Source organism: Oreochromis niloticus, linkage group LG15, assembly GCF_001858045.2.
Source record: "Oreochromis niloticus isolate F11D_XX linkage group LG15, O_niloticus_UMD_NMBU, whole genome shotgun sequence".
NCBI classification, from domain to species: domain Eukaryota; kingdom Metazoa; phylum Chordata; class Actinopteri; order Cichliformes; family Cichlidae; genus Oreochromis; species Oreochromis niloticus.
In genome coordinates this window covers 23,836,642-23,849,410 of record NC_031980.2, presented here as the reverse complement: position 1 = coordinate 23,849,410, position 12,769 = coordinate 23,836,642, and the positions used below count along the sequence as shown (strand labels likewise).

The following is a 12,769-nucleotide window of genomic DNA, read 5'->3' as shown; positions in this document are numbered from 1 at the left end:
ATCATTAGCTCTAATGTCCTCCATCTGTCTCTTTCCCTGAATACAAACCTAGAGGCATGAATATCTTCCTCTTTGTTTCCAGCAATGTCTGAAATGTTTCTAATTTTTTACGTTTCAGTTGCTTCTGAAATGTTTCAAAATGAAAACAGGTGGTCTGTGCTTCCTAGATAGCACTCTGTCCAGGTATTAAACACTGAATTTGTGAATATATAATCTGAACTAACCCCAGAATGATTTACCCGGAACTGCTCAACACTCTAGAGAGACTTTTCCTACACAAGCACAAATTTACAAACTGACAAGTTCACTTTTTCAAACTAAGTTAAAGCAGCTACTGAGCACTGAAGGTGTTTGACTTTTGAGCACTTAAGATTTACATTTACCAAAGTCAACTCAACATAACCCCAACAAACTGGTGTGAAAAGGTCCAATAAGCGTTGATTTGGTCAAATCAATACATTCAGGTGAAAATCTGGTTTTGTGGACATTCAGGTTAAACTGCTAAACAATTTTACCTGAAAAAAGATATCAATAAATGTTTAAATGAGGATTTATACAGTAAAGAATCAGTAAGAAAACAGTATACCTGTACAACCGAGACACAAAAAAGATGCCAATGACTGCTGGTCTGATGGACAAAGAAAAAAACTAACATTTAACGATGCTAAAAACTAAACAGCTGATTCCTAAAAGTGTATTTAAGTACAACAAAACCACCCCATTAAATATGCATAATTAAACCTTAAATGGGTGTGTTAGTAGTTGTTATTTTAACCTTTGAGTCTGACTGACTCACCGTTAGAGCCAGCCTCAAGTGGTCACTACAGGAACTGCAGTTTTCTGGTACTTTGGCTTGATTTTTTTTTTGGGCCCAGAGGTGCAGAATAATGAACGCCAGCTGCAGTGAACTACATAATATCATCATATAACAGAAATGGAAAAGTTATCACAAAGCAATACAACATTCAGTGTACTGTATTTTCCGCACTATAAGGTGTACTTAAAATTCTTTAATTTTCTCAAAAGTCAACAGTGCACTTTATAATCCGGTACGCCTTATGTATAAATTCTGGTTGTGCTTACTGACCTCGAACCGACTTTATGTGTACACGCCGCTGAAAAATCTGTCAAAAAATTTTTTAATATGACTTTGGTAAGCTACGAAGCCGCACCGCTTGATGGATTGTCGGAGCATTACGGCTATCGTAGTCAGGAGCCTCGCAGAGTAACCTGGGTCCAAAACTCCGTCCGCTTCAGGTGGCAAAGTCAAACGAACACTGCGGCATCACTGAGAGTTAAAAACTGTCTAAATTCTTTCATCTTTAATAAAATGATCAGCATGCTGCTTTACCAGGTGTAACAATTAAGTTTAACATCCAGGCATCAATGAAAACAGAATTTATTAAATTTAACAGAGTTAGAAGTTAGCAGGAAGTTAGCTCGCTAGTTTCCACCGAAACGTAATATAGCATGTTCTGACTGAGAGATTTCTGAAAAAATTAAAACGTACAGCTCTGCTATCACTTCCAACATAAATGAAGACAGAAAACTAAACAGCAGTGACAGTTGTAGGGTTACTGAAGTTGGGCTAGCTGGTATATAATGATGTGCTACGTGATCACTGGCTGTGTCAACTATGTTAGCATAACATAAACACAGTGAAGCTGGAGGATGAACGCTAACTTTTTTCCACTCAGTAAAAGTTAACGTGAGGGTACCCAATGGTCAGGGACAAATGCAATCGCATGGTAGGATGCTGTAAACACAGTGACCAAACTTCAGTCAGGAGAATACGAGGTTAGTCATTAATATACTGCAACAACATGAGAATAGAGCAGCTACAAGAGAATTCAACATTAATGAATCAATGGTATGGAAGTGGAGGAAGCAAGAAGAATGAGTTGAGTAATGTTTGACTTATCTGACTGTTTTGTTTCGCTTAATGCGCCTTATGGTCCGAAAAATACCGTGCTTTATGTACCTAATCGTTAGGAGTCCCCCCCCCCCCCCGAAATGACCCACCGTCACTCAGTCCACTGATCGTGTATCGGGGCCACCAAGCATGCTTACTGGGGAGCTCACATTCTCACCATCCCTGCTTTAGTGAAATCAGTGACACGGTTAATAAAACGATTAAAAGATCCTTGTCTCTGCCTCATGCTGGTTTTGTCTGTTTTTTTTCCCCCCTTCTTCCTTTTCTAGCCCGGTGCAGATGTGCAGTGCAGTCGGAGCACCGCCACACGGATCCCTGTGTCAAAAGGTATGAAACCAAGCAGCAAGGCGGTCCTGGGCGTGTCCACGGTGACAAGGTTAGAGTCACGGGCTGAGAGCCACGCGATGAAAATCGAGCTGAGGAAGCCGACCGTGTGTGGCTTGGCCTCTGCGGCAGCAGGAAAGAGCTGAGGGCCGGTTCACCACCAAATCCCCAAATCTGCTGCCAGAATAGAGACGCAGAACACATCTGTGTGCATTCACTATGGGACTGTGTGTGATGTCGCCTTTTACCACAGCTTAGCTTTACAAACATCATTTAATGTGCTACCACTCATGTTTTCAGATAATATTCATGTAATTTAATTGCATGAGAAAGCTTTGCTGATTTGATTAACTCCATCTCGCCGCTCCTTCATAGATGGTTCAGATTTTTAATGCCATCATCATATTTTTATAGCATGTGTTTATTTCACCGCAGCTCATGGAGGTTTCCGGTAACTGAGGCGCTGACTGTGAATTGTTTGTGACACGCACCAAAATAAAAACTATTTATCTCTGAACCAAGTACGGCTTTGCTTCGTAACTTCCATCTTTGTGACTGCGTGGTGCCTGTGCAGCTTCCCAGAACATTCCCGGGCAACCACGAAAACTAATTCTCTGAACTTGATTCCACATCCTGGGTAGAAGTAAAAATGCATTTCATGTAAGATGTTTGTACTCCTCACCTTTAAGTAGCCTGGATTTGGCTTTCATCACAGGTGTGCAGAGTAATGGTTTCTTCCGGTTTTAAGTGCATTTGGGAATGTGAGCAGTTGGAAAGATGCATGTGGACCTCAGCCTGGGAAGTAAAGGAAAACATGAATAAAGTTTTGACACTAAAGATAATTAAAGTTACCTGGTAAAGGGATTTATTGTCAGTGTTCACTGCATCGAGTTGCCTGCTGTAAATACTGGTACCATGGAAACAGAGGGACAAGGTACATCATGAGTTGGTGACCCGTGAGTCTCTTTGGCTCTAATAGGATCATTTACTAAATGAGCATCATATATAAATAGCAGCTGAGATCATAAATTCATCAGGAAAGTGTTCACCTGGGTGAAGTCGGCCCATTTCTCACGGGCTTCTTTTTGTAATCACAGGAGTCGCCCCCTGCTGGCCATTATTCAGAATGGTTTCCACACCGGCCTCCTGTGAGTGTTAGTCCACATTGTGAGCGTTCACCTCCCTCTTGTGGACAAGTGCACATAAACAGACTGAGTTGAGATTCACTTCAGCAAAAAACTAATCACATTTAGAAATCTGACATCTCTAAACTGCCTCAGTGAGGAAGCAGCAGACTCACGCTTCCTCTAATGATTGTCTCACCGCAGGCTGAACAAAGCAACAAACACAATTACCTGCTGACTGTGTAATCTGCCAGGAGACGTGGAGAGATGCTGTGATCTGTGATCTGAACAAGCAACTGTGCTGCCACTTAATTAGAGTGAATCAGGAAGGTGGAGAGTGTGAGATATGCTGATGTAAGGAGGAAAGAGGATGATGGCAGGATATTAAAGACTGCAGCTGGAAAACAGGAGGGTAAACATGATCAGTGTTTACCCTCCTGATCAGAGCCTGCTGCTTAGAGATTTGGGGGGGATCAAGTCCTTTCTGGGAACAACATCAGAGGCTGAACAGGATTATGAAAATCATAGCTGGGCTGAGCCGGGCACACTCCTCAGAGAAAACTGCTCAGAACCAACATGCAGGACTTTTCTGCTGCAGTCCAGCTGCAGAGCTGAAAAACTGCTGGGAGTGGGCCGGCCATTACAGTGTCTAACAACTAACAATCATTTACAGGTCTGACTCATCTGATTGTGTCTTCTTTTACTCATTTATAACTAGATTTATATAATATATCCAACTATATCTAGGCTACACTCAAATAAAACAGATGAAAAATTGACAGATTCATCAGTATATATATTGTCACTTTATTTAATGGACTGGTTTTTATAAAGTGCTTTATTTACTCTATTTGAGCACTTTGAGCCCTTTATACATCTTTCACACCCTTTCACACACATTCACACTCTGATGAGCACACCAGGAGGAACTGAGAGTTCAGTATCATGCCCAAGGATACCAGGGATTGAACAACAGTAGATCACCCGCTGAGCCACAGCCATTCCTGATTAACAGACTTATTATCATACTAGGATGATACAAATAAAATTGTCAAGAATTGAAAAAGAGTGAGAGCTAGTCTGAAGCAGTACAGCGGCTTTTAAAACCAATCCAGAATCTAACAGGTAGCCCCTTTAAAGGCCCAGTGTAGGTGCAATTTGTGCACTTCTATTTATGCAAGTCAGCACCCATGCAGCTGATTTATTGCACTCCTCATTAACCCAGAAAGCAGGGCAGGACAGGAGTCTGGCCTCCTGTTATATAGCGTGGTTCAGTTGCTCCGATGTGTGCTATTATAACCTTTAGTGCAGATGAGAAATTTTTACTGTTTTTCCAGACTTTAGATCAAGGTGACAATATTTTCATGCCAAAGAGAGCAAGACGCATTTTCGAAGCACAGTTAAAAGCAACTGATGTTGACAAAAGTTTTGTAGAAAAGACAAAATTTATGTAAGCTGTAAGTTTAAAACAAGTTAGAGGTAGAGCTCGGACAAAACCAATAACAAAGCTATGTTTCATTTCTAAAATCTTTTATACATATGAAACTGCCTCCTGCTCTCTCTGCTGGGGACAGGAAGAGACTGAACAGGCTGATCCGAAGGGCCAGCTCTGTTCTAGGATGCCCTCTGGACCCAGTGGAGGTGGTGAGTGACAGGAGAATGGTGGCTAAGCTGTCATCCCTGTTGGACAACATCTCCCACCCCATGCATGAGACTGTGACAGCACTGAGCAGCTCCTTCAGTGGGAGACTGCGGCACCCACGGTGCGGGACGGAGAGATTTCGCAGGTCTTTCCTCCCCACTGCTGTCAGACTCCACAATAAAGACTTTAACTGATCAAACACACACATGTGCAATAACACTAAGTGCAATAATCTTCCTGGCATCGTTGTATTTTTTACTCAGTTGTATATAGCATTTGTATTCTATTTTTATCTTATTGTATATTTTATTCTATTTTATTCTACTGTATATAGTATTTTATTTTATTCTATTCTGTACAGTTGTGTACTGTATTTATTCTTATTTTATTTTATTCTAATTTTTGCTTCATAACTTTTGCACTGTCCACTTCCTGCTGTGACAAAACAAATTTCCCACATGTGGGACTAATAAAGGTTATCTTATCTTATCTAAAGCTGATGAGCTGTCTAAGGGGAGCGTGATGACTAAAAGGAAGGTTTTCGTGTCTGTGTGTTTTTCACCACAGGTTCACTGATGGACGCTGGCACAGTAAACTGGCGCCGCTGAGCCATGAAGAATGGTGAAGATGATGGGAGACTTTTAACAACAAAAACAAGAAGGAAAAAAATCAGAAGCTTCAGTACATGATGCAAACAGTCACACCTCCCACTTCTGATGATTCCCATCCCCCCCTTTGTGTTCACAAACAAACACCTTCCATTAGTGGAATAAATTAACACCATAAAATGGAATTATTATTATTTGGGGGCTTTTTATCCTTTATTATAACAGGGAAGCCAGGAGAGAGAGGAGTGGGAAAACACTCAGTTAATTCAGATGTGGGGCAATCGCCTTGTGGCTTCTTTGTATCTGCTCAACCCAGTGAGGTGTACTGGCACGCTGTTTTACCTGCTTTAATACATTTTAAATGACAAATATTTAAAAACACATTTGAGGCTTTTGAAGTTACATTTATGATTATTTGGCATCAAATTGTTAACAATTTTAGTCCGTATTGCCAGGCAGGAGCAGAGGTTCATGGACAGAGGATTGGTGTGAAAGAGAATGATAGGATGAGATAGGATGATGTAGAGGCACTGTGGTAATCCACTGTGGCGACCCTTAAAGGGAGCAGTGGAAAGAAGAAGAAGTTTTCTTTCTTTTCTTTCTTTTTTTGCTAAATCAGTTTTAAAACATACATGAAATGAAATAAAAACAAAACAAAACAAACAAACCTGTTTTGAAAGCTGCTGAATATCCTGCAGAAGACATGAAGATAATGAATGACACACAGTGTCTCTGATGGTTTATTTGCCATATTATTTATGTGGATATAAACATATGCATACAGTGCTTGGAAATTTCAATTCGAATCCTTGAATATCTCGCTTTTTGCTATTCTTTTTCAATATACATGTATGCTGTTTGAAGCCTATGTGATGGCTTTCTGAGACTTTATTCACGCACACGGATATTCTCAGTGAAGAACTTCTTCATGTTGATAGAATTAAATCTGTCAATAAAATTCTACCAACAGTGAAATTAAAGACTTATTTCTGATTTTCGACGTTGTATGACTAATAACGATGCCTTTAAGTGATTCACGTAAATCTTAATTTCCTGTTTGGAAATTGAATTCAATTCTTCGCCATTCCAGCAAGAAATAATAATAAAACCATCGCTGTATCACTCGTAGCATAAAATAATTGTAATTAGATACTCAACAGATTTCCATCTTCTTATGTTACACCAGTTCACGTGTCCTTTCAATACAGCACTGACTGAATCTTTTATTTCAGCAGCGGGCGCTGAATGCAGCAGTAGCCACCACAAGAGTTACGTCACTGGGTGTTGTTGACAAACCTGTTTGTACACTTCCGGGAAAGGAAGTGCTAGCCGTTTTTAGCTATCCTCTCCGTGGTTTAGAGATGAACTAACAAAACTTTGATGAGCATAATTAACACTCAAATTAGCAACAAGCTAATGACGACGCCGTTTAAGACCAGCGCCTTTTAAAAACAACTGTCGTTGAGAAGCTAGCTGGTTAGCCTGCTAACGTTAGCTGGATAAATCACAGATCCGAAGTCATGATGGCGTCCAGTTACAGCGCCAAAGACGAGGATGGTCACATCACCGTGTCTGGACCCGGTGGTGGGACTCTGCGGAACAAGAAGCCCGAAAACACCGCCTTTAAGCAGCAGAGGCTCCCCGCGTGGCAGCCCATCCTCACCGCGGGCACCGTCCTCCCGGCCTTCTTCATCATCGGGCTCATCTTCATCCCCATCGGCATCGGCCTGTACGTGACGTCCAACAACATCAAGGAGTTTGAGGTAAGCTGAGTTGTTTTTTCTTAGTCACGAGTATTGTATTAATATTGTATTTGTCCACATAGTGTAACTCCCATCAAATGGCATAAACACAATTTGATCATCATCCAGTAAAGCTCTTCCAAAACAGGGTTTAACATTTTATTGAGCTAAATGATTCTGTTATTACTGACATTTTCTCCAAAACGCTCATGTTCCTGATATAATTGTATCTTGAATATCTCTTCATTCACAGATCTTAAATAAATAAAGCTGTCAGTATCATGAAATATATTGAGGTAACTGAGTTTATTTATTATATTTATTTTCTTCGTGCTTACAGATCGATTACACCGGAGATGACACGTCCAGTCCCTGCTACAACTGTGCACAGAACTTCAGCTGGAACAACACGAAGTCTTGCACCTGCATAATCCCCTTCCAACTGGATCAGCCTTATGAGGTAAGATGCATCCGTTCCCCTTTGCAGACGTTCAGGACTACAGCCTAGCAGCAGCAGCCAGTTTGATTAAGCTAACCTTTACACGTTTCTCTCGATCAAACAGAGCAACGTCTTCATGTATTACGGCCTCTCCAACTTTTACCAAAATCACAGACGTTATGTGAAGTCAAGAGATGACAGCCAGCTGAACGGAAACATTGATTCCCTCAAGGTAGGAGCTTCCTGTCCGATGGCGAGCAGTAAAAAAGAGAAGGTGAACTCATATCAAGACCAAAATGTTTTAGGTCACAGACCAAGAAAAGAACAAGGGAAAATGGGTTTAAATGCAGTTAAAACTTAGATTTCAAAAACATATTTAGTTTTGATATATACGCTAATTTTCAGGCATGAGTCAAAGAAACGAAGAGCAACAGGTGAATAAATAAATAAACAAACCAAAACCAAAACATGGTTGTGATCTCAACATTTGAAGACAAGTATGGAGAACCAAACCTGGAGCCCAGACTTGGGCCCAAGTGGTCCATTAGCACATTTAACGGGAGAGGATGACAAAACGTTTGTCAGATGATAATATTAAACACGCTTCAGACAGTAGCACAAACACATTGTTCCAGCTGCCTGTGTGAGCACATCTATCAGTCAAAGCAGCTACGCCCCCAATTTTACAGGGGTGTCATCCTGTAAAATTTTTATGAAGTGTCCAGAAAGACAAAAATGCATTATTTTATTTTTTTTAAATCTTGACTGTAAACATTCTCATTTCTGCTTTAAAACTGAACATTTTAACATAGGAGTCTGTGGGGACTGTGTCACCTTAGGAGCCAGCCTCAGTGGACATTAGAGGAAGTTCTAATTGGTTGTTGCTGGGTTATATCCTTGCTTACGGCTCTAAATGCTGCCGCTACGTGCTGCCACTTATCTCTTGTCACCTTTTCCATTTCCGTCTTTCACAGAAGCCCAGCAAGGAGTGTGAACCATATGCTTCCGTTGATAATAAGCCAATTGCTCCGTGCGGGGCCATCGCCAACAGCATGTTTAATGGTGAGACCTTTTTTTTTTTCTTGCAGATTAACAACAAAGAGAGAATGAAGAAAACATAAAAAAATGGCTATTAGTAAATGATTATGGTGGCCTTGTAGAGCAGCCATCACAGGATCAGTTTCTGTGAAGGCGTCTTTAAAGGACTCACTTTTCTCTTATCAGCCACCTTTGCTCTCTTTGCAGACACTCTGAAGCTGTTTTACAATGACCCCAACGGCACAAGTGTCCCGATCCTGCTGACGTCCACAGGAATTGCCTGGTGGACGGACAAACATGTGAAGTTCAGGAACCCTGGAGGCAACAACGCAAACCTCACGGCTGTTTTTCAAGGTATCGCCAGTCAGTGAGGTCTGCTGCACTCTCTCTCTGAGGGAGAGGCTGTCTGTTTTTCTTATTACAGACAAGTGTTATAAACGGATTTGTTCTCCTGTGCACAGAGCTGCACTGTGTTATAAACACAGGAAATAAAGCAGCTGAAATAAAGCATAAACCTAAAAGTGGCCCAATAAATAGATGAATATGCAGTAACATGCACCATAATAAGATTAGAAGTAAATATAGATGACTGACAGAAATAAATTCTGCATTTATTTACCGTTTATTTTTTACATTTTTGTTTTTTTTTATTAAGTAACATTTTTTTTTATTGTATTAATTAGTTTTTAATATTTGAATTTTTATAATTTAACAACACACTTTTTTATATTTTATTGTGTGGTTAGATTAGATAGATTTTTATTATTTAATATATTTGATTGATTGTTTAATAGTAATCCTCTATTACTAATATTACTAGTAAATACTAGTAATATTACAATATCAGAAACTCTGACCACTTTTAAGATAATCATCCAACGTCTATTTTTTTTTATGTTTTTTAAACTTCCACCTCAGGAACAGTGAAGCCGGTGAACTGGCACCGGCCCGTTTACGAGCTGGACACTGATCCGGAGAACAACGGCTTCATCAATGAGGACTTCATCGTGTGGATGAGAACTGCCGCCCTGCCCACCTTCCGCAAACTCTACCGCATCATCCAAAAGAACAACAATATGGCCCCCACGCTGCCCCGAGGAAACTACACCTTAGTGGTGGACTACAGTATCCTTAACGTGAAAGTCGTGACATCAAAACTGCATGAAAAAAAAACAGAAACAGATTGTTATAAAATTTAAATGAAGGTTTAAAAGAAAAATAAGTGGTTGTCGTACCTTTAACCAGATGTAACCAGATTACCCTGTTCGCAGCTTTGAGGGCAGGAAGCGGATGATCCTGAGCACCATCTCCTGGATGGGAGGCAAGAACCCATTCCTGGGCATCGCCTACATCACTGTGGGCTCCGTCTGCTTCTTCTTGGGCGTCGTGCTGCTGGTCATCCACCACAAATACGGCAACCGCAACAACAGCGCTAACATCTCAAACTGAGGTGCCAGCTGCGCTCCAGCTCGCCTCCACCGCCATAAATGTGATGTGATGGTTAATCCGAGGAAACGGGTGACGATGGTAGATTGATCTTCAGCTGTAGTGCAGAGTTCATGTTTTAAAGTCACTAAAATGCTAATCTTAAAGAAATCAGCTGGAAATTTGCTCATTCCTCTTCTAACTATACAAGTCTAACAAAAACGATTGATTCAGAGATTCAAGTCAGCACGCAGAACGACCTGAAGCCCAGCCAGGCTCTTCAAATATTAAAAAAAAAAAATCTGCACAGGGATGAGTCTGGATAGTTCTTTACGTCACTTTAGGATCTCTGATGGTGAAGTGGAAGTGAGCAGGAGTGTAAGTGTGTGAGCTGCATGCTGCTGAGATGTTGTTATCACCAAGCTGCTCGGGTGTATGATGGTGTGTTAGGCCCACTGAAGGCAGAAAATGTGGCTAAAGTTGTAAATTTACCAGAAAAAGTGGCAAAATTAATAGTAAAAACGTATGAGAAAACTGTCAAAATGTGAAAATGTAAAAAAGAAATTTGGCAAGTTCATGGGAAACAAAATGTGCAAATATGACAAAAATAATTAAAGGAAAAAACTAAAAAACTTAATGGGCAAATTTGAAAAAGAATATCAAATTAACATGAAAAAAACTTGTGTTTACAAGAAAAAATGTAAGAATTGGATAGTTTGAGAAAATAACATCAGATTTATGAGGGAAAAAAAGTTCAAATGTGAGAAAAGTAAATGGCCAAATTTATGAGAGAAAACATGGTAAATGAACATAGACATTTACAGGGAGAAAAAAACAGCAAATGTGAGGGGACAAAATTATGATTTTACGTGACAAACTCGTAAATTAATGGGGACAAAAGCCCTCGTATTAAACCGTATTAAAGTTATTACTAAATCTTTATTAAAGTTATTACTGAATCTGTATTCTGGTTTAGTGATTATTATTTTTTCTGCTAATTTTTAAACTTTAGTCCAACTTGACTCCCTCTCGCGGTCTCTTTCTGCCCCTCATTGGTTCTGGTACGGCGTTGAATGGGTGGCTTGTCTTTGTGCCTCCTTTTTGTCGTTGTCCTAAATCTTTAACTGTGCTTTAACTGTGTTGTAGCAATTTCAAGGGAACACACAGAGTACTGCAGCTAAAAAAAAAAAGTGTTTATTTTTTGTATTTACATGAACAGTTTTATGAGATGTTTGCTTGCTACAGTAAAGCCAGTATTTGCACGTGTGACCTCAGGGCTGCAGAGTCTGAAACAGGTTTAAATTTGAGTGAGTATCCAGAGAAATTTGCACTGATGCGTTGTTTCATCCACTGTCGTTTACATGCAGTAACAACAGCACAGCATGACTCAGCACTACATGATTAAATGTTTTCTGTGCTACGAGTGAATTTATGTCGTTTTACAGCCATTTTTAAGCTACGAGGAGCTGCAGCTGCTTCCACCTGCTTGTTAAATAGATGCTGCATGTTCAAATGTGCCGAGATATATTGTACATTTTATTTTTAACATAGAAATGAATTTATTACCTGCATTTGTGTGTGGCTGGATTTGACTTTTGTGTTTTTGATACTTCACCTTTGTTTTGTTGTTTTTGCTTTAAAAGAATAAATTTGTGATTTAAAAAAAAAAAAGATGAGTCATTTTAATTCGTCAGCTGGAAATGATAAGTGTGGAAATATTTTTTATTTTTCTCAAGCTGTTTCCAGTTTGGTGAAAATCTGGTTGAGGTCAAACTAAATGTAAAAAAAAATCAGTAAAAACCTTTTATTATTACTATATTACCAACAACTTTTTATGGATCATCTTCAAACCGACTTCAGCTTGTTCAGCAGCAGCGGAGTATTTACACATTGGAAGACAGAAATTCCAACCTATTACCCCAGTACTGTATCACTTTGCTGGTTCCCAGTTCAACACAGAATTGGATCTAAGTGAGAGGAGGGTGCTTTCAGTTACTGTGGTTCTGTTCTATGGGGCAAGCTACCTGACCTGAGATCAGTTACAACTGTCTCTGCAAAGGTCCAAAAATCTTTTTCAAATTTTTCAAGTCAGGTCAAGTGGCTTTATTGTCATTTCAACAATGTACAGCGAAGCGAGATAACGTTCCTCCAAGATCATGGTGCTTTATATAACATATAACAGACAATCAACACAGGAATACGTAAAGTGCAAGTGTGCAAAAATTGCAAAAAAACCCAAAACAAAGACAGTGCAACACCAGACAGAACAGAACGATACAGACACAAGAATATAGAAAATTACAACAATGAAAGTGATGAACAATGAACAATGAAAGCAAAAAAATAGCTTGATGTATGAAGCTGTGCATGTGTGTGTGTGTGTATGAGATTGTGCAGAGGTAGTGACGTGTATGAAGGTGTGTGTGTCAGTCCAGTCACTGAATGTTCAGGAATCTGACGGCCTGTGGGAAGAAACTGTTTCACAGTCTGGCAG

General features: G+C 39.9%; 2 protein-coding genes across 5 annotated transcripts in view; both read left to right on the top strand.

Moving 5' to 3' along the window:
• filip1b (filamin A interacting protein 1b) overlaps window positions 1–6,604 on the top strand; it is a 52,768-nt gene extending 46,164 nt beyond the window's left edge. For 2 of the 4 annotated variants that reach the window (XM_019345938.2, XM_019345939.2), the window contains one exon: window positions 2,203–2,774. In XM_019345938.2, the coding sequence (XP_019201483.1) occupies window positions 2,203–2,403 (201 nt within the window). In that variant the 3' untranslated portion in view covers window positions 2,404–2,774. Of the gene's footprint in view, window positions 1–118; window positions 184–2,202; window positions 2,775–5,590 lie in introns of those variants that run through there. The other 2 variants (XM_025898820.1, XM_025898821.1) reach the window with 2 other exon arrangements.
• Window positions 6,605–6,884: 280 nt separating this feature from the next.
• Window positions 6,885–11,648, top strand: LOC100697689 (cell cycle control protein 50A). The gene is made up of 7 exons (XM_003446627.5): window positions 6,885–7,394; window positions 7,714–7,833; window positions 7,937–8,044; window positions 8,787–8,874; window positions 9,058–9,204; window positions 9,769–9,975; window positions 10,106–11,648. Exons 1-7 carry the CDS (start codon window positions 7,152–7,154, stop codon window positions 10,297–10,299), a joined length of 1,107 nt encoding a protein of 368 aa, XP_003446675.1. The 5' UTR covers window positions 6,885–7,151; the 3' UTR covers window positions 10,300–11,648.
• The last annotated feature ends 1,121 nt before the right edge of the window (window positions 11,649–12,769 follow it).

Coding starts and splice junctions, on each gene's coding strand:
- LOC100697689 (XM_003446627.5), top strand. CDS start 7,152: ATGATGGCGTCCAGTTACAGCGCCAAAGACGAGGATGGTCACATCACC. Junction 7,395..7,713: donor ACAACATCAAGGAGTTTGAG/GTAAGCTGAGTT, acceptor TCGTGCTTACAG/ATCGATTACACCGGAGATGA. Junction 7,834..7,936: donor AACTGGATCAGCCTTATGAG/GTAAGATGCATC, acceptor TCGATCAAACAG/AGCAACGTCTTCATGTATTA.